We start from the raw sequence: 21,318 nt of genomic DNA on the forward strand, positions 1-21,318 counted from the left end.
TAAAACGATGACAAGAGTGTGTTACATTCCTGTATACTTCAGCCCGAAATTCTGCGTTTATTTCAGTTTTCAATTGACAATATTTGTAAGATTATAACAATTAGTCAGTTCGGAGGAGCGTACTTCACAGGAGCGTATAAACTAGTCCAGCAAATTTTTCCTCTAGATGGTATGTACTTAAAACAGAAACAAAGAATAAAACTAGGCACTTGTCCGTTCAAGTAAGAGGTCGGCCTTCTCGCATATTATGCATTCATGAGCTTTTGATAAAGAGCATCTTGTATTGTTGCCGATGGACACGTACAGATTAAATAGATCACATATGTGCAGAATTTGTTGCAAATTCTAAAAACAAGAAAAGATCTCAGGATGACGCTACGTCATTGGTGATGGATTTTTTAAGACATTAGTTTTTAGGATACTGGTCTGATATCACCAAGTTATGAGCCTGTATGCATAGGACTTTGCAAATGTAGAACATTTGAGATACACACTGTCACCCTTAAATGTGCCAGTTCGGTATTTAAAACTCCAAGGTCTTTCGGGAACAAAGCGCGCGCGTGAGTCAGCGTATGGTTGCGCTGATAGGACAGACAATCGCGCGCGCGCGCGTTGCTGTTCTCGAATAGCCTGGGACTGAGCATGCGCTGTTGGAATACCAACCTGGCTCAGTGTGGCTTAAGAACATTGGATTTTAAAAATTTATATCAAAATAGAGAGCCATGCCATTTTCTTTCGAACTGTTTCTGAACATAAAAGTGCATTGCACTTCATTTCAAATTGATTGTATCTAAAACACGGAATTTATTGCAGAAAATTGCCAAATTAACAAATCAGCCCAAGACAAATCGCCAGGAAAGTTCATCCCAGAAAACCACAAGGAAAGACAAAACGCACATGACATAAGAACTACGACGTCACACTATCTCGTGTCAATGTTCCCTTTCAAAAACTAGCATTTGAGTAACAATTTTTTTGATAACAAATTACAGAGCGAGTCTTTACAGCATAATTGCGTGAAGTGTAAATAAATGTTTTTCCACAAAATGTTACCCTTGTAGTCTAATATATCTCGTGCAATATGCTTATCATGGTTTGAATTATTAGTTTCAAACATACATTTTCAACGTACAAACGCGTAAAGTGACATACAATTATGTGGTCAGTTGTTGAATCATTACAATAATTCCAACTGTGAAAAAGTTGACAAATTTGATATCAAATCGACAGTCCCTGAATACAGTGCATGCACAAAGTAAAAGCTATCATGCCATGCTCTTTGTTTATAAAATGGAGACAAGCAAACTGAGATAAAAAATTACTACATTACAATATACGCAGGTGTGCTTCAGTGATTAATAGTGGCAAACATCATCCAGACAGACGTATGCACAGGAGACTAAACAAAGTTAACCTTAGAACGCTCAGCGCTGAAGTGCTGATGTTGCCATGGTTACAGAGCGAGTCTACACAGCATAATTGCGTCAACGTCTCTGGTGGATCCGAATTGGGGACTTCTCTGTCGTGGTAAGTCTCACAAGTTCCAGTTGCTCCCACTATGTCAGAATAGCATCCTCGTTTGATCTGCTCCACGCCGCCCTTATAAATACGTTTCTGTGGAAGAGAGATACATTTATAGAAAAAAGAAAAATTGACGTCTGATGAAAAATGTTCACTTCCACCAAACACAGCAATCGTCCATTGCCAATAAAAATGGTAGCAAATGAAATTGACCATTATAATGTAATTATGTGCAGGAAGTCACTTGATATAGTAGTTAAAGGCCTTTGTAATTGCGATTCACAATAGTGCGCTTTCAAGAGTTTGCAACGGGTTGGCAATCACAGGGCGACAAATTATGTGGACCTTTCCAAACGCGCATGGGCCGACAGATTTCGCACATTGTAATTGGTCAATGTGCTCTTGGAGGCGCACTATTGTGAAACGCCCGTTTTGTCATGGATAAATTAATAGTGTTGGATTACCCACCACACACATTGAATCGCAGGTAATGTTAGCAGACACTTCACCATTGAAAGGATCGCTGCAATACTCCCCTACGACTCTGTCGGCTACAGTGCGATAGGTACACGCATAACACAACAAAGGTTGGTCCTGAGAATAGGCGACCACTGCAAGGGGTGACAAAACGCAAAAATGAGTCATAAAAATGTGCTGAGAATGGCTGAGGCAAAAGGGGACGGATTCATGCATGGATCTACAGTCCCTTTCCAAAACCAGAAAGAGTGCAGTTACGCTCGGATATCAGTCGCCATTTTAACACTTTGTTCTTGACGTTCTCCACCCAGATAGAAAGTGGGGATTAAGTTGAGAATCCTGTTCACAATGTTTGCGTGTCGTTCCCATCATTCGAAACCCCTTTCTCGTGTTCGTACTAAGCTTTGAGCTATGAATTGAATTCCACCATCTCCATGTCGCGTGCAACGAGCCATAGCATGGGTTTCAATCATGATGGTCACGTTTCGCTTGGCTGGGTTCACAACCTTTGAACCTTTGTGCCGCGATTCAACATACACAGTCTTGTCACTCATGCAGTAAGCATCGGATTGTGCACATACTATGCCCGAATTCCAAACGTGTGTACGTGTATGAATTGATGAGATATACACGTGTACGGCGGTTGCATACATGTACATGTATATAGCTCCCGCGGTTTGACTTCATCCGTGTGATTGCATATAGCTCGATTCAATCATGGTTCCTTCCTCCATGATTCAATGTACACTAGCAGTGTTGAGAATTATAACACCAAGCTTGATTGGGACAGTTGACCACACAAAATAATGATGATCGCCGATCTTTGTTAGATGGATCAAAATGCTCACCAACTATAATGGAAATATTTAGAGTGGAAAATGTGGAATTCCACCGAGCGGTAAGTTTTAACATTCAGTTCGATTAATTAAGTCATTCATTCGTTTCTTCAATATCACCGGTGGGTATTCCTTATGTTTACGAGTCACTGCAGTACAGGATGAATTTATTATGAAACAGTAAATGGCGATTCAAATTATATGACGATTTATAAAAATCCACAAAGTGACATGAACAGTAAATTTGAAAGAGAAAAGTAATACTCAGTGGACATCGTTCCAAAGCAAACTTTCTAAATACAAAAAGAAAAACTTACTTAAAAAAATATTTAAAAATAGATATAAAATAAATAAATAAGCCTATAAGAACTGAAAAAGAACCAAACAAATTATAAATAGGGTATTTAATACGATTTCAGTTAAGATGCTGAAATCACCATAGAAAAAATTTACAAGGGAGTCACGTAATTTAAGATTGATTGCACAGAGAACATTTTGTATAAAGAAATAGGATTTTCTGAAGATGTCAAAAGAGACAATGATAAAAACATACACGGTAAAAATTACAGATTACTTTGGAAAAGGTTTTTCATGGAGAGATATTGTGTAAGTTTTAGTGGAAGCGAGGCACATTTCCTCGCTTTGAATTTCCTTGTTTTCTGACAACAGTAAAGAAAAACTGCTTTCGTTCAACGAGAAAAACTTTCAGTCCTTAAAATAATTATGTTATCCACTTACAAGGCAAGCACAACCACGTGAGAGCCACTAAAGATGACGCGGTAAAGGTTCTCATTTTGCCTGAAAAAGCAACGAAATGCAACTTGTCAACAACATCCTAGTTGCCACTTTCCTATGACACAAATCTCTTAACATTATGTATATTTTATTATTATTGAGTTCAAAAAGGTCAGTAACTTAAACTTCAAAATTACAAATTTTATAAGCCTGTGTGGCCTGCCTTGGTGCAGGGGGTTCACAGTACCAGCTAGGAGGTGAACATTACAAGAACAACGCTAGCTTTGATGCTTATGGTTTTTGCCAGTGGGGGCCAGAAAAGGGGCATTCCCTTTGCCGAGTCCCCCTCCCCGATTTTTATCGGCCGGCTTGCGTTAGGCCGAGTCCAAGTATAAAAAACGCTCGGTCAGTTTTCAGCTTGTACGCCCAAAACTCTGTATTGGCATACTAAGTACGCGGTCCGATCGAGTAGCCATACAGTTCAGGGTATGCGTTCTCTTCGTTCCAAGTCAACAGACCCCGGAGCTTAGAACGGAATGCTACGGCGTTGAAATTTGTAGTAACTGTCAAGTCGACATACACGTACACTAAGCTATAAATCGTCAGTGCGCTGAACTTCCCCTTGGCCTTGAGCCTCAAGCCATATTCATCTGGCCAGCCGGCCAGCGCCAGTTAGTATAACGCCAGCTAGCGGCCAGCCAGCCGCTGTCACCAGTTACGGTGTGAGTCATACTTGTCCAATATGACTTAACAGCCTTGTTGTTCCGCGCTGTCATTGGAGGGTTTTTGCTTCCTGACGTCTGTGCTCGGCTGTCATTAATTCGCATTCATTTCAAAGTTAAGGTATAGAAATATAATGGATATGTCAGAGAGAAAAATTTGGCCTTATTATGAATCATGATCGGTCTACACGGACTTTAACCTCCACGAAAGCGCGTACGTAGGGTCTACCAATATTTTTTCGGCTGAAATTATCCTCACCCAAAGCTTGTTCCGTATGGAAAGGCGCGCGAAGCTGTGAAAGTGCACTGTTTGCCGTGCAAGGTCATGCAGTCCGCGTAGTGGCAAAGAGACTATAAATATCAGCAGCAAAGGTTCGATCAGTGCATCAAGTTCAAGCGCAAGTAGACGATGCAAAATCGTGGTTACCGACCACTGACTACTGCGAAACGACAACATACTTGGCACTGTATTACTCGAATTCGTAGGTGTAGCGTAAGTTCAAAAACGAGACGCACGCACTGCTTTAATTCTGGCCCCCGTGAAACCAGCCAACCTTTCAACCTTATGTCGGTGAGGTTATTATTGACGCATGGAGGCCTAACCATTAACTTACATACGCCAATCCTATGGAGCCCCAGATGTACAGTAATCCATGAAATAATAAATGAACACAATAAACTTGGCTCATAAAATAAACCGAAATGCTTATCATTTAAACATTATACTTACACAGGCCTACCTGCCGGTTTCAGTTGACAGAACAGCAGTAATGAAAAGACTGCGCAGTCCAAACAGAGCCCAACTGACAGCGACGGACGGATGAATCGTGCGTTTGGTTTTTAACGAGGTATGTCCTGCTCAGAGTATGGAGCGCCGATTGCACGACGATGAGGTATATAAAAACATACATTTGAGTGTAGGTACCGTCCGTTCGTGTAAATTGTGCACATAAATAATACAGGGCATAGTATGCACCTCCGGAACAGTTGCATACCCAAAAACTATTTTTATGTGTAGATTTTATCCAGAACACTATGCAAGCAATGTGCATTTTACATCCTAAAGTTCGTGTTGGCGTGGGTAATTATAACCATGGTTTTTCCAGCCGCATGCCGTAGGCGAGCTTTTTCAGTTGCTTGTATATATGATTAATTGCAGACTGTTGAGCTAATTAAAACACATGGAGTGTAGGAAAAGGGGGTCAGAAGGTCAGAAGCCATAATGTGGAATCGATATTGGTCTGTGTTGCATCCTGAGAAGTTTGTTGATCGGACAAGAAAGGGTCTCAGGCACGACTGTTTGTCCTATACCAAAGTGACTTACGATTCACCAAGTAACATGAAGACCGTACAATTGACACTGTGTGCCCTTTGCTGAATCCAAAATGAAGTTACAAATTTCCGAAGGAGTCGGCAAAGATTATAAACTCAGTGTACTTTATTGTCCATATATCTGATGATATTCTATATTATTGTTCTTCTTGATAAATTAGCAAAATAGAAACGGCATAATAGTTGTGAGGAAAAGTAGGCATTGTAGTTGAAATTGCATATAATACACAAGTGTGTCTTCTATCCTCAAGAATTCGTAGCTTGTCCTGGCACTGAATTTAAATATCACGGAGTCGAGAAAGAGTAGCCAATTTACGCAAATGCTCTTCTCTCTCTGCTGTGCCACCCCAGTAACTTAAGGAATTCTCCAAGAATATGTTTGGCCGTTTGTCCAAATATCAACTGGTCCAAACATCACAAAGCAAAGAAGAGCCATCGTTTCGATAACAAAGAGAGTCTTAGCGCTAATATGAGGGTGACCAGCATTGTCGTTCCCTTTATGGTTACACCGAGAACCACGGCAACACACCTGCGACAGGTAACCGTCTTGACCAATGTTATAGCGGTCGATCCGGTTACATGGACCACTGTTACTTTGGTGGCAGGTTCGCTGAGTAACTACCACATCGCCCCAGACGGAACGTGTCTGAAAGGACCAAAGGAAAAACAAACAAACGAACCTAAAAAAAAGAAAAGATGTTTGAATATTGAGAGGGAGAAAAACTGCTGTGGTTGATAAGAACAAGGGCAGATGATTTGGTATTGAAATCTTAAGTTTAAAACTTTTATTCTGCTTGCTGGAATGAAACGCCATTCCTTGATGTTAAAACATTTTGAAAGTGTATCTACGACTGAAATAACCCCACTTAAGTAGAAAGAAAGACCCCTCCCCCAAAGTTTCAACCTGGCTCAGACGCTTGTGAGTTTTAAACAAGGGGCGCTTCTGCCAGTAGTCCATTATTGTAAATAAGTTGGTGTTTTTTAAAGATAGTTTTGCATCGTTATTTGCAACTTACCACGCATGTACCGTCACATGTTATCACCGGAATTTTCTCATCGTCAAATTTCTTCGCCTGACACTCCTCGAGACCCGCCCATGTTTCCTTCTTCTTATACTCGACATACGTGCAGTTGTAACATCTTAAGCGGCTCTCAGCACATGCTATAAGAACTGAAAGACAGAAAAAAGAACAAAAGGTCTTCACTTAAAAATGACCCTTTTTAGTCAAACTCCACATCATCGACGTATTAGTCAAATCGTTGTTTTATCTAGAAGCATGGAAATTCAAGGGAGTTAGTGTTACTAAATTACGGAAACGTATTATTACAGCCACAACCCTGAATTTCTTTTTAGTTTCACGTGTCGTACATTATAATTCGATGACCGTAAATTACTAAAAGCTATCACGTAGGCCTACTTACGTGAAAAATAGGCCTATTTCCACAAGTGTTGCAGCAATACATTTTCATACTTAATACATTTGGTTTTTTTTACTTACTCATCAGAAATATGCATACAGTTATTAGTTTAGAGTGTCCCATAATCTTCTCAGAACTGTCAAAACGGAATTTACATTCCATCCACCTGCAAGAAAACAAAGGTAGGGAGACAAGAAAAAATGAGATAAATGAATTAGTAACATTAATTAGGAGGAGCAATAACTACGCAGTGTTTCACGCAAAGATCTTGCTCTGCTAAGCTCAGGTTGGTCTTCTTTTACTCCGCTCTTTTTCCAGACCAGACGTTTTAAGATTTGTGATAAAATGCTGGTTTGGTCCCTCTTTTAACTGCACAAGCCCAAAATGACTAACACAGGGTACGTATCGATCTTTTCTGTCCAGCAGATTACAACAATTTGGCTAATTAGCTTTTTAAAGTAAACTGTAGTATTAAAAAGGGTGTTATTTAATCGAAAACTCACAAATTAGTAGGATTCGTCATCAGACTGATAAGGGCTGCTTCTTAATCGAGATAAAACTAAAATTAGAATCGGATTATGAAGTCGTGAGACTGTGTGTGAATTTACTGTCGTCACATCCATCTGTTGTATGAATTGAACGGTGATGTGTTCGCATCGAACAACACGCGCACTGAGCGCGTAATCCGTTAAGACAAGTTCTTAACTCACTTATCGGCATTCTTTGTCTTGCATTGTTTAAATTAAAACTGAAAACGTATTTCTTATCGAAGAAGTTGAGCTCAATTTACCTTCTCAACGGGTTACTTTTCTTATTCCGTCTATTTGTGTCACCTTGTGTTATGCGTGTTATGTGTTTCCTGTGTATTATGAGCATGTCTTTATTATGGATATCAACATCAACATCTTTTGGGAACAAACTGCGTACGTGAGTTAACGATATGCGCTGATAGGACAGACTATTGCGCGCACGTAGCTTTTACCGAATAGTTTCGTGCTGGGCATACGCTGTGGGAATACCAAATACGGGCGTTTCACAATAGCGCGCCACCAAGAGTTTGCAACGCGTTGGCCAATCACAATGCGAAAAATCTGTCGACCCAGTGCGCGTTTGGAAAGGGTCGACAAATTTCGCGCTTTGTGGTTGGCCAACACGTTGTAAATTCTTGGTGGCGCACTATTGTGAATGGCCCGTATTGCTCACTCTAATTTTCTTTTCTTCTCTTATTCATGTGTTCATTTATATTCAAGGGGATCCCTACTCTACAAACTCTGTTTTTAAGGAACCTCCTTCCACATCCGCATGTAAATGTAAACTCTTACTGGATAACGAATGTTCAAATTAGAATGTACTTATTTAAAGTAGGTAGACTTTGCATCCGAAATACATCCAATATTCTGAGACTCTTGATAAGATAATTAAAAATGCAACATGCCACGTTATTATATATGCACCCGTGACATCTTCAGTTACTAGTGACTAGAGGACAACTTTATGTGAGGAGTGGAGCAGTGTGACCATGATGTTTATAAAAACCAAGGAAAACATGAAAATTGTACAGATTTATAACGGCTTTTTGTCAGGATGGCTATTTTCCTATCGACGCCTGTATTCTAAAACGCTGGGCAGAGAATGCTGATACGCCAGAAACCTAAATACGCACATTCACTATAGTTTGGCTCGATGTGAACATGCCTGTGATGCTGTAAAATTGTTGTACTTCCGCGTTGCATTTGGAGCACATAATAAGAAAATGTTCCAACCTTTGCTCTCCATTTTTATACATGGCATGCACCGTATCCTGTACAGTCTTTACAACGGAGATCAATGGTTTACATTCTACACGCGCATCCACGTGGAGGTATCATTGCCTGCACGTAGACGGAATACGCAGCACCTCTCTCGCCCTGTAAGCTACAAGATCGCAACATGTCTGGACGCATATTAAGATGGTGTTGGAAAACAACATACGACTGTTGGGAGACTCCTTCCGTTTGCCTGGGTGGCATTACCTATCGGTATTTTCTACTCAGCCGTGTTGTTTACAAGTTCACTGGATTCTCGTTCTTGGGAGAAAATGACTCGAAAGCCGATAGTGATCACATTCCTCTGAAATAAAAAAAAACCCATAAAATAGAAATAAGAATGGCAATAACCTTATAGAAGAAGTAATTTATTAAATCTTGTAATTTATAAGATATTAATAGAACCTTCTCCGGAACGAGCCTGTTCAACACCACATTACATCAAACAACAACGAATACCGGTACTGAATGACACGTTATAATCATACACGCTGAAAAGACCACAGATATAAACTGAGAAGCAAAAAGGTACAAACAGCATGTATGTAGAATGTACAACCAAAATATGTAAATATCCTAATGAAATAGGAAAAACGTTACGGGCTATGATTATGGAAACGTGTACGCACAGTTGACTGCCACACTCACAGACATAACTGTCCTGGATTTAGTCTACACATTCACCCTGCATAATGCTAAGACGTCTGCATGTGTTTATACAAGCAGAGGACCGGCATTAAGGGCGGATGCAGAATCGAATCTTGGGAGGAAGGAATTTGTGAATTTATTTAAGTCCTTTTTAGGGCCTTTCCAATGGGTGAGACTAATAAATTTGGGGACATTTTTCCCTCTTTGATCTCGCCTTTTCTCTCATTACGTTTGAAACACAGACAAGAACATTTGCTGAGGGATGGGCTTTCGTTTGCTCCACATCGTTTCCGTCAAGATCTACAGACAGTCCAAATTCCCAGCTGAATAAGCAGTAGATCATGAATCACAAAATTTAACTGCTGTGTAGTTTTCTGGTTAAGCATGAAGAGTGAACGAATAATGACTTCATCTCACAGTCTCTGACTAATTTATACGACATTTTCAAATAATTGTTAATTTTTAATGTTTCACCGCCAACATGATCAGTGACTCATTTTCTCCAGGTTACTACGCCGCAGGGTTCCTTGTTGGAGCATGTGTTTGATTTCATGACAGATTTTCGATTTGTGTAATCGTGGCTGTGCGCAGTTGCCATTTCGCATTTTAGTTTTTACAAACTTTATTTGAAAACAAATGGTGCACACAGGAAACCTGCATATATATCTGTGCGTGTGGAAAATGAGCGTATGAATCACTGGTATTCTGTAATTGTCATAAGACAAGAATCTAGTACATGTATAACAATTTAATTAAAAATAGTTATTGATTATTATTAACATGTTACTTTGGTGTATTCAGTTTGTTTTGAAGTAATCGCGTGCAAATGCCGGGTTGTTGGTTTTCTTTTATAGGGTTTGACCTAACCCCTCATTGAACCCCAAAATAAGTATATGTTTTCAAGAACAAGTGAATCAACTTTTTTCAATTCCAACTTGTAATGCCTGTGATGGTTCAACTATTTTGTTATTAAGTGCATTTCTGGTTATCGGTAAATAAATAAATATTACTTGAACGCGTATTAGGCCTCCTTCTTGCAAAAACTACATACCTTGGGATGAATTCCCGAAAACCTGTAAACACTAAATGACAGTGAACTGGGAACGGGAACCAGTCTAGAAGGATCATCTATCACCCTTTCCCAGTTATTTATGAGGTAGCTTGAACTTCCAAATCCAGGCTTCGATCGGACTGGCTTCGCCTGTCAGCCCCCCACCTTGAAATGTTAATTTAGCCATTTACTGAAGAAACTTCTTTTGCTCAAAGAACAAAGCACTGTATGGTATGAACCCAAAGGTTATTACCTTGAAAGTGAAAGTATACTTGTTTTGTGTGGACACAAACAGTTTTCCTGTCACGCAGAAACGAGGTTTGGAAAACCCCCACTATGGGTACATACAGGCGACATAGTTGTAGTACGCATGCGTCCAGACCACACCTAGACGGGCTTGAATCATTTTTCCACGGCCCGCGACCACGTCTCTTGCACGTCGTTCCCTCTTTGTTGTAGTCGCATCATTCACTTCGGAGGAACCGAGAGATTGCAAGAAAAAGGTATGTCATACAAGTTCTTCTCGTTACTTTCAATTAACCTTCTATGCTGACTGAAAAGTAGCTGGTGTATTATGATTAATTAGGAATCGTGCAGGAATAAGAAGAGGGAAGAATTATTCTTCTGTCTCTCTCTTCTTGTCAACGGCTGCAAGCAGCATGCTCAAGTCCAACTGCATTCAGATATTGCCATTAACTATTCCGTAAATTATGTAGTTTCTTACATTCTGAACATGGAAAGAGTTTCATATACGGACGTCACTTGAAACCCTGTGCACAAATCCTGTGAGACTGGTCTGAAAACTCTAAATATTTTCTCAGTAAACGACTCGGTATTTTCCTTGTTCCCTTTTCCGGACATGTGTTTGCTTGCTATGGCTATAAATAGCCGCATATCCGGTAAGGCTGGCGTCCGTATATCTTCCCCTGAAGATTTTCTCATCCGCAGTGTGACTAGAAAAGGTTTCAGTTTTTGTTTGTTACTGCTTTTACAATGTTACAATATGCCAACATAAATGTGAATTTCCGATTCTCAGTTTGTTTTTGTTAAGCGTTCAGCATTCGGAATCATTACACGCATGCATACGAGCTATCCATTGGCTTTCCTTCCTCTGCTGCATATTGCTGTTTTTCTTTAAGTCAATTTTAAGGGTAAAGCTGCATTTTTTAAGGTAATTTCAAATACATCTTTTGTGTCAGTTAATCTCACTTAAGTTTTTGTGTCACCATTTCAAAGGCTGTTTAATGTCAAATTCATCTTTAGAAATAGCTGCTTAATGTCTTTTTCAGTGTCATGAACAAAACTAAAATGTCATACTAGTAGAAAAGATCCCGCATTTTAAAAAATTGGGTGGCCTGAGTTTTCTCTGGGATGAGTCATTGTTGTGTAAGTAGATAGCACTAAGCCAGCAGTCAACCCCTTTTGAGAGGTTTTGCAGTGAGCACATTCTGGGCTCATGATTTGAACAGAAAAACCTTTACGCACTGAACCGTGTCTTCTTCATCTGACATGCAGCAACAGCGCCCCCAGTTGTCTAGGAAAACATGGATAATTTTATAGTTATGTATAAAACAAATCCACTTTTCAGCCTAACAAAGATCACGTGTAATAGTTTTAATACATTAAAAAGGAAATGAATTAAGAAAGTAATATATAATGAGAAATGTTCATTGCATTTAAATATTAATTTTCGACAGAGCAGGAGTCAATGTCTCAGATGTTTATTAATAGAATTGCCCCCTAAAAGGCAATTTACAGAGAAAAGCAGCGTTACAGTCAGACATCCTTCATTCCTGAAAATATGAAACGTCACGACAAAATGGCTATGATGACCGTTCGAACCAAAAAATTGAAGAGGAGATCAATATTTTGAATTTGTAATGTGAAAATAGTAACCTGTTTTTTATTTGATTCCAAGTTTTTTTGAAAATTCAGATTTTATTTATATATATTTTATTTATTTACACTTTTATCCATATTTTAAAAGATACTTAAAACCTCATTTTCCCACCAATATTGACAAAAGTATTTTTTCTTGTCTATTCTGAAAAAAATGTTAATACAAAGACACATTGCCGCCGGAATAATGTCATCACATACATGCAGATGCATGCATTTTTACCCTTATTGAGAAGCTCTCTTCCTGTTGAATTCATAATTTTTTCGAAACTTCTGACTTTGAGCTCATTTTGTGGTAACGGGTCACAAATTTGTTCAGTGTTATTGTCTGTTTAGATGTTCCAACTTGCTTGATTTTTTTGTACAGCTATATATGACTGTTTACTGTACTTAGCAATATTGTGCTTCCATAAAGTAAAACAAAAATAAATGAATAAATCTATCTTCTCTGAGATGTTTTCTAAGCATGTGCTGTTTCTGAGCTTCAACTAAATTGATGCCTTTTCTCAACAGCTTGGTGTTGTCGAGCAAGTCCACTACCAACTGCAAACAATGAAGACCTTCGTTTTCAGCGCGATTGTTTTTTCAGTGTTGTGTAAGTACATCAATCATCAGTCCAAATCAGTGTCGTAGGGGGGGGGCGCACGGGCCCCCACTAGATGCCCGAGCCCCCGGGTTCCCCATCCCAATTCGACATTTCTGTCGTGTTATATATCTATGCAGCTGCATCTTATTTTCTTGTAGTGCCCCCTTGAAAAATATGTGTGCACCCTCGGGTGCCACCGAGACATTTAGCCTTAGTTAGTGCCATTACTAGTTACTGTCATTACTAGTTATTGTCACTACTAGTTACCGTCACTACTAGTTACTGTCACTACTAGTTACTGTCACTTCTAGTCACTACAATGAAGACATGTTTTTATGTTTTCTGTTCTAGTTTGAAGTGGTAAATGATAATGACTGTTTCCTACTAATAAATTTTTCGAAGTCCCTTTTGTGATCGAGGATCGAGTCATTTGCAAAACTTTGAAACCACCTGGAATTTTATTGGTATTTCCGTTACTTTGTCTGAATCTCATTGAATGATTGCATTTTTACGGTGATCCATAGTTGTTCTATGAGCCCACTTGAATTACGAAGCAAAACTCGGATCAAAAAGATTGGAACATGTTTTTGCAAGCCGGTATGCCTTCATTCAAAATCGAACGTGTTTTTTAAAATCGAATGTATCTTTAAAACAAATGTCATTTTAAGAAGATCGTATTTTGACTTTGGAATGCATTGTTTAAAAACGGAACGAAATTTTAAAGAGGCAAGACGTATTTTTTTAGATTTGAATGAATTTTTAAAGAGAGGATGAGTTTGCATAGACGGAACATATTTTTTTAGATAGGAATAAATTTGTAAAGAGTGAACATGTTTTCAAAATTCGAAAAAGTTTTTATAATATAACATTTTCTCAGGATTGGAACGAAATTTTTAAGTTCAAACATTTTAAAAATTGGAAAAAAATGTTGACTCGGAATCAGCCACGGTGGGCGGCACCACCCAGTACTGCAAATTTCCGCTCGGCACTTGGGGCTTAAATTGGCTGTGCCGCCCAGCACGGATTTTCCAAAAAATGAACTGAAATATTACTGAAAATGCAGGTTTTGCCAACTTAAACGATTTGAGGCATAATTTTGACGATTTGTTTAGTCCATTTACGACTGTATGATCCAGACTAAGATTTTGTCGATTTCCAACTCGAAGGTACAAACCATATATGTGTAAACTCTACACCCAAGCTACCGGTAGCACGGAGCTGTATACCAGGCAAGATATGGGACGGAGGGGTACCCCCCCCATGTCCAATCCATATACACACTCTAGACTATTGTTACCTAACACATCCCCCCTAGAAGTCTGTAAAGGATTCCTGAGATTCCGATCAAACAATGACCATCACAAAGGCGGGGGGGGGAGTTCTTTCCGTCCCATATCTTGCTTCAAATGCGGAGCTGGCCTCGTAATGCGCGCGTCAGAAATGTGTCGCTGGCATCCCGCACTTTGTGCATACACACTGCGTGAGTAGCTGTAGAAACCAACGTGGTTGAATTATTCGTTTGCCCCGATTAACGCATGATGCATAGGGGGCGAATAGGCACGATTGCAACGCGATTGTGTACGTCCAATATGCGCATTGTACAAGTACATGCACCGATATCGTTCGCACGTGTGTCCAGCATCATTATCGTGCTAAAGTTGACCCGAGTGGGAGGACTGTCGAAGATTTGATTCTTGGATATTTTGTGAGCAATTGGACTTGTTTTGCACCGTAGTAACAAGTGAGCAGAAGTTCAGGATACAAATGGGCCATTGCAAAGTCTTGTCATGGAGAAGCTTATAATTACGTGTAATACGTGTTTTGCAATGCATGTACAGTACATTTAGTTGTGACAGGATAAGCATTGCCCACGCTGGATCTTACCACACTGAGAAGCAAATTAGTTAGGCCAAGAAAAAGATAGCGCTGCTTCCGGGTCGGTAGGTAAGGATTTTTTGGCCAACTTTTTGTGTTGATTGAATGGGATGAAAATTGCCAAAAATTGCCCCGAAAAGGATTAAAATAAAAACAATTCACACTTGCAAAATGCATCTCTGATTAAATGTGCCAATTCGATCGCATTTCAAGCATCGGAAAGCGTTGAAAACTGCGCTGACTACGCTTTGCAATCCAAAAATTTACCCGGTACTGAAATGGTCCCAGCTAGAACACTGCTCGGAATATTTTTTTTAAAATTGGAACACTTTTCCTAACGTAAAATTGTTATTCTGGGTACGCATTTTACCCAAAATCTCATTTCATCCAAATTGAGAAAGCATCCGAATTGAGAAAGCATCCAAATTTCTAAAGCATCCGCGTTTAAAAACACTCAATCTTTTTGACGGTGTTAAGCCCGAAGTTCCGAATCCTTTTTGGACGATTCGGCTATTTTCGGCATGCGCGTGCGCAGGCAAACTCCTACAGCGGTTCCCGCGACCTTTTACGGTCGTTGCCTTTGGGGCCTGCAGACTCGTCTGTTTGTTGAGTGCCGTACGTACGTCGCGCACGCAGTGTACATGTACATGTATGTACGTACATGTACGTTGAGCAGTCTCAGGTCTAGTCTTTGCATTTTGTAGGTCAGGTCATCATAGATACAGGTGCGCCGGTCAGATTCTCGCAGAAGCATGGCAGCTTCCGAAAATGTTCGCGAAACTCGCGACAACCGGGAGGTAGGACACACGGAAGCAGGGATTGCTGATTCTTTATTTTCTGAGTCTATTTGCCAAGTCTCAGTGTATCCACGAGTCACCACAATTCGCGCACTTAGTATTTTGACCAAAGTTTGTTCTTAAACTAAATTTCTAATGGCTTCATTCTAAGTAGTGTCTTTAATGCATCATGGGTAAAAAGCTAAGTTGGAAGCGCAGAAGGGTGGACAAATATAACACTGTTAAACATTTCAAATCATGGCAATGTGAAATAGCTGTTTAATCAAGATACTAAGGTTTAGCGTTGAAAGTAAACATTGCTATCATTAATTGATTTGAATTTTTTCTCTTGGTTAATTCCTTTTGCGCACGGGTGGTCCTAATGTTTTTGCAAATAACAACATTCACTGCTAATTTTCAGGTTTATTATCAGCGCAAAGTCCATTTGCTTCAGGTATGGCAATGCATCCCAAACACATTTATTCCCTCGAATTTTGTCCAATGTTTTTATAGTCACTTACGGGGTTAAAGGACAATGCTACAACTGCACTTTAACCACCATGAGTGGCATGACGTTTGGACAACCAGGATGTGGAGATCCGTTCGACAGCTCGGGACTCCAGATTATACCGTGTGCAGGACAATGCAAAGTAAGTTAAAAAAAACTGCAAATACAAGTAGTGCAACATTTTTCGTGGATATATTCAGAAATGAACGTGATAATGCAGGGAGGTCAACTGACGCGAGATTTTCCCTTCAAAAAAGGCGGTGTAAAAGCAGGGCATACATTGAGAAGGCCAAACACAAAGAAGGAAAATCCTTTATCATTTGAATCGAATTATATTTAAATCTCACTTCCTGAGAAAATCAAATATCCTGTGCTTATGAGAAATTCCAAATATAAAATAACATCGGGAGAAAACGATTTCCAAGAAAAGCAAAACAACAAGGACCACCTTTTATCACTCCATCGGTGATCAGAAGAAATTCCGTGTCTTTTCACATATTTTACATTGGTACCTAAGATTCCACTTGATGTTGCTATTCTATTTGCTCGTTTTCTTGGTTGTTACTTTAACTGCGTGGTCCATTCAGTGGAGTCCACTGGTCACCCGTGGGTTTTGGCAAACATGAACACAAGAGAAACAATTTCAAACATTTACGTTCACAGTTATATTAAGTTGAGAAAAAAAGGAACTACCATGCAAGTTCACTATCAGAGGCAACAACTTGCAATTTAAAGGTGGTATCCTGGTGGTATATACGATTTCGTTTTCTAGAATTTTTAGATTAGGGCCGATTTGAGGATTTGTTGTTCACATTGGGTATCACTCTATTGACTTATTCTATGTTTTAAGTTCACTGCTTTAACCCCCCAGGGTCAGTGTTACGATCCGAAATACTGCAAACCTTTTGAGAATAGCAATTATGTTAAACCTTGAAATTTCTCCCATGCAACAAAGAAATCAAACAAGAGCACACTGATATGGAACAAGTTGTCAGTTATGACAACTTGTTCCTTGTATGAAAGTGTTACACTTTCCATGGTCAAAATTAAGGCTAACAAAGAAAATGCTGATTGTAACCAGTTTACAGTGGTAAGGGTAAGAAATCAAGAAAAGGTCTCAAATAAACAAGTTGATCTTACGGGAGAGAGCTTGGCAGGCACTACAGTGAAGAATGCTGGACTCCACACAGATGGCGCCGGAACTTTAGTTCAGCCTGAGTCCTTGACGGTGCCGTGCCAAAATGAGCTGTATAAGAATATTTGTAAAACATAGTTTGTGTTTGTTCCATTTTCTCAGTTTTTATAATAATATGAAGATCATCACTGGTGTCATTAACGTAAACAGCAACGCCTCCTACTTTTCCGGTTTTTATCTTTCTTTTTACATTTTGTGGCTTAGCATCTGAAGTTCACTTGCAGCCACAAATATTTGGTTTAACGTGATGGTCGATGTCTGAGTTTCGCCTCTTCGAATTGTGGAGGAAGAGAGCGCACAGTAGAATGCACAAGTCTAAAAAAAACATGGCACACTGGAGAGTGTCAAAACGTGCTCTGAACTGGGGTCTTGTGAATATCACCACTTAAAGAAGAGTGATGAATTTCATAAATTAGTGTTGACGGGTCTACTTTTGATTTACAGCAAGCATTTGTACATCGGACAGTTTGTCAAGTCTGGTTTATATCTTTTGATACTTCTGAGGTTATTACGGAAAGATGCAGATCAGAAAAATAATTTCTCTCCGTCATTTCACCATAATATTCAGACAATAAAAACAGAAACGATGGGCGACGGGAATACACCTCCTATGACAATAGTGGTTAGAGCCTGTCACAACGAAGCGTTTCCCTGTCTTGGCGCGAGAAATACGAAGATTGAGAATGGGACACTGACTCAAACCTGCTGCAGTGGAGAACTGTGTAACGGTGGTGACCTGAACGGCGGTGGTGATGCAGGTGCAGGTGGTGAAGCGGGTGGTGCAGATGGTGAGACGGGGGGTGAGGGGAGGGATGGAGGTGAAGTTGCCAACGCACAAGCAACCACACCGAGCTCAAACGCAATATCCAGTCTGATTAATTTCAGCATAACCCTCGTAGTCTTTGCACCGCTCTGTGCATTAGCGTTTTAAGCTTGGTGTGCTTTCTTGGGAATAGTACATAGGTATCCAAAAATGACACAGTCTGTAGTGTGCGTTGCATCTTTTAGGTGGATACAGAGATCCTGAGTCAATTTCATGACGCATGATGGCGCTTTATATAGAGATGGGCTGAATTTATAATGTCTCACTGCACAGCAGACAGATATGAAGTCGATGAAAGTCAGGCGATGTGCATCGCTAAACATATGACCTTATAAAGCGTTGTCTGTGCATGAAATCGCACTCTGGTTGTGATAAACGAAGCGAGCCAGCCTCTTGTGCCCCCTGTTTGTCTAACTTCAGTGGGCCTGCGGTACTATGGTTTTCCTTAGTCTTTTATTCTTGTTCAATGATTTCAAGAAAGTACAGCAAAGTACGGTTCCAAATAATATTACCTTTCAGTGTATTATTAGTGTTCATTGAACGAGAACTTACAAAAAGTGTACTCAATAATATAGTGTTCAAAGTGTAATACAAAGAACCATCCATGTTTCAAATAATAGACTTGTAATTTGGGTAGGCCTATCAATAGAAATGTGTACGTTGTGACGTGAGATATTTTATCAAGCAAACAGTACTCTGAAATAAATTACCGCAAAAGTGAATATAGCTATCTGAAATCGAAATTATATGTGACCATTGATTAATGATTGGCTTGCGAATTATTTCGCAATGTTTAAAATGGGAAAGTTTACCTAATTTTAGCCCAACAATTTTTTATCTCATGCTTAGAATAGAATCTGTGTGAACAAGAGGGGGCACTTCGTTTCCTAGCAACGGTATTCCTTTAGGCTAACCACAGTGATCCGCTCGTCGCGTACTGAGCCAACTCCAGCGCACGTGTACCAAGGGTCACTAGTTGTTACTTGACTCGTACCGGTACTCGGGTGATAGACTAGTGTTTTCGTTAGTACTATGTAAAACGGGATTTGTCGTCTGCTTCGACTGTACTGTTCGACATTGAACTTCAAATAATTCTGACAAATAAAACGCCGGCCCCTTGCCCCTCCTCAAAGGACCGATTCAGACACCAAATTATTTACTGAAGTAAATTACACAGAGGTGTGGGGGGGGGGGTTGCGCGTGATGATGTGCGCACAACGGTCTGTAAGCCTATTCCATTCATTAGAAGGGGGTGCTCATAAGGAACTGTTTCATTGAAAGTTAAAATCTCCAGCGTTTCCATTATCCACAAGGATTATTGAAGAACTTGTTCTGTTTTCAATATGTACACCAGCCTTTTGTTTCATGGAGATTCTAGAAAAGATTCCCATTTCAGCTTCTCGATCCAGCTATGGATCGTGCATGCGAACACGTCTATAATGCAAACGCTGCGCTGTGGTCTCTTCAAATTGACACCCCTAAATGTCATGCATAACAACGATTTAATTTGCAAAACTCTCACCTTCAACATTGATTTTTTTCCTGAAATGTATGTTTTAAAACCTCACCTTCCGACTGTAGTCGTTTAAAGGAAATCCTTCCCTTCAAAATGACCCTTTTTCACAACGTCATAAAAAACGAGTGATGCGTCCTATTCAAATTTTGTCCAAAAATAGTACAAAAATTCTTCACGTTCGATCAAAACTTACAGTGCGTGGAGATGCAGCACGCTAGACCGACCATCGTTTACAAATGCATATGCAGGCAACGCGTTGGCAAGTTAGCATGGCACGGTCAAAAAGGAATTGCAGTTAAACAAAATGTCTCTTTCGAAGACAATTTTCATCTCGAAAATTAACTTTTCTGATGCAAGTGAAAGTCCCATATATGAAGTATATCATACGGGTTTAAACACTCCGAGTCACAGTTGAAATTAATAAATTATCAATAAAAATTATTGCCGGCTATTCGTGGATCGTGGTCCATCTTCACGCTGTTAAGAAACAAAGGATGTGCACGCCGTCGCGGGACAATACTGAATGAGAAGAGTTTGAACGTAGGGGGCGCTTGTCGCACAACACCTTTCCGTCCCCCCTGACAGAGGAGGTTACCTTTATTGGATCGCTAATTTTGGTGGGCGTTCAGTAAGAACCAGACAATACGTGACTATTGTGTTGATCAAGAAATCGCGCTGTCTGCTAGACCTGTTTTAAGCTGACACTTATTTTCAATCAGGGACAATTTAAAACCAGTACCGTTGTCTTGTGCCGCAATTTCTTTCCTTAAGATGCATGCACAGGTTTTGAACATGTTAAAAGATAACTGTAAATTAGTTCACTACCTGACTCTCCAGTCCATGCGAGAAAGTCAAGAAATGAGAAGCCTTACTTATTCTAGCAAAGTTTTGGGAAGTAGGTAAGGATGTTTCGACTATAGCTTCCACGACTTGTCGTCACGTCCGCACTACTGTCAGATTTGTTTGACACATCACTATGGCCATTCTCGCATCAGGTTTGCCCCGTGAAACCTAATCGAACGCACCCTTGGATGCAACAGAGTTATTTGTATGCAGCTGATACTTGGCTACGTCCAATGGGAACAATTCCTGCACATGTATTTGGAACAAACCAAAACGCCCTTGTCCAATTTGTTGCCTCGTGACATAGCGCCCTCTCTTGGGTATCGCTGGTGTAGCTTATTTGAATAACCAATTCGATTTTTATAGTTAGGGTATTGATGATTACTAATCCGCAAAAATCATGCTATATTAATTTATATCCAGTGTTTATCTTTAAACTGTTTAATTTGTGATTAATCAATGGACTAATTGATCGTGAGTGATGTTAGGTTGTGTGAAATAGTGTGCCTGAATAAAAAATTCAAAACCCATAACAAACACAACTCGTGAATTGTCGTTCTTGCAAACAAAATCAAAGTCGTTGATTTATTTACATTATGAATGTTGTTGAATTCGGACCAGAGCAACATCATAAATAAAAACGTCCACCAAATGGCACGGATCGAGTCCACATCGAAATTGAGTCCGATGTAACGGCGATGATGATCGATTCCATACTTCAATCTCATCAACTGTGAACAAACTAGGGTTG

The 21,318-nt window shown here is 39.8% G+C and overlaps 3 protein-coding genes and 1 long non-coding RNA gene across 7 annotated transcripts; 2 read left to right on the forward strand and 2 right to left on the reverse strand.

The window, feature by feature from the left end:
• Nucleotides 1–21: 21 nt before the first annotated feature.
• LOC110987345 (uncharacterized) lies at nt 22–5,148 on the reverse strand. 2 transcript variants are annotated; one of them, XM_087130635.1, is made up of 4 exons: nt 5,022–5,148; nt 3,573–3,632; nt 1,990–2,132; nt 22–1,614 (listed from the first exon to the last, which is right to left on the reverse strand). In XM_087130635.1, the coding sequence occupies exons 2-4, from the start codon at nt 3,625–3,627 to the stop codon at nt 1,372–1,374; spliced, it is 441 nt and encodes a 146-aa protein (XP_086986761.1). In that variant the 5' UTR covers nt 3,628–3,632; nt 5,022–5,148; the 3' UTR covers nt 22–1,371. The 2 variants fall into 2 exon arrangements, with proteins under 2 accessions (XP_086986761.1, XP_086986762.1); XM_087130636.1 differs by having other exon boundaries at nt 5,032–5,144.
• On the forward strand, nt 2,519–10,510 carry LOC110987346 (uncharacterized). 2 transcript variants are annotated; one of them, XR_015423523.1, is made up of 3 exons: nt 2,519–2,896; nt 5,026–5,184; nt 9,738–10,510. It is a non-coding gene; the product is annotated as an uncharacterized LOC110987346 (long non-coding RNA). The 2 variants fall into 2 exon arrangements; XR_015423524.1 differs by having other exon boundaries at nt 5,026–5,139.
• On the reverse strand, nt 5,712–7,906 carry LOC110987343 (uncharacterized). Of its 2 annotated transcripts, none has more exons than XM_022250003.2 (4): nt 7,546–7,742; nt 7,123–7,208; nt 6,640–6,794; nt 5,712–6,269 (listed from the first exon to the last, which is right to left on the reverse strand). In XM_022250003.2, the coding sequence occupies exons 1-4, from the start codon at nt 7,563–7,565 to the stop codon at nt 5,979–5,981; spliced, it is 552 nt and encodes a 183-aa protein (XP_022105695.1). In that variant the 5' UTR covers nt 7,566–7,742; the 3' UTR covers nt 5,712–5,978. The 2 variants fall into 2 exon arrangements, with proteins under 2 accessions (XP_022105695.1, XP_022105696.1); XM_022250004.2 differs by having other exon boundaries at nt 6,189–6,303; nt 7,546–7,906.
• Nucleotides 10,511–10,898: 388 nt separating the features above from the next.
• On the forward strand, nt 10,899–21,109 carry LOC110987344 (uncharacterized). The gene is made up of 4 exons (XM_087130634.1): nt 10,899–11,049; nt 12,959–13,040; nt 16,196–16,332; nt 17,954–21,109. The coding sequence occupies exons 2-4, from the start codon at nt 12,998–13,000 to the stop codon at nt 18,314–18,316; spliced, it is 543 nt and encodes a 180-aa protein (XP_086986760.1). The 5' UTR covers nt 10,899–11,049; nt 12,959–12,997; the 3' UTR covers nt 18,317–21,109.
• Nucleotides 21,110–21,318: the final 209 nt, after the last annotated feature.

Source organism: Acanthaster planci, linkage group LG20 (assembly GCF_054643075.1).
Source record: "Acanthaster planci isolate LZ-2023a linkage group LG20, COTS_SCS, whole genome shotgun sequence".
NCBI lineage: Eukaryota > Metazoa > Echinodermata > Asteroidea > Valvatida > Acanthasteridae > Acanthaster > Acanthaster planci.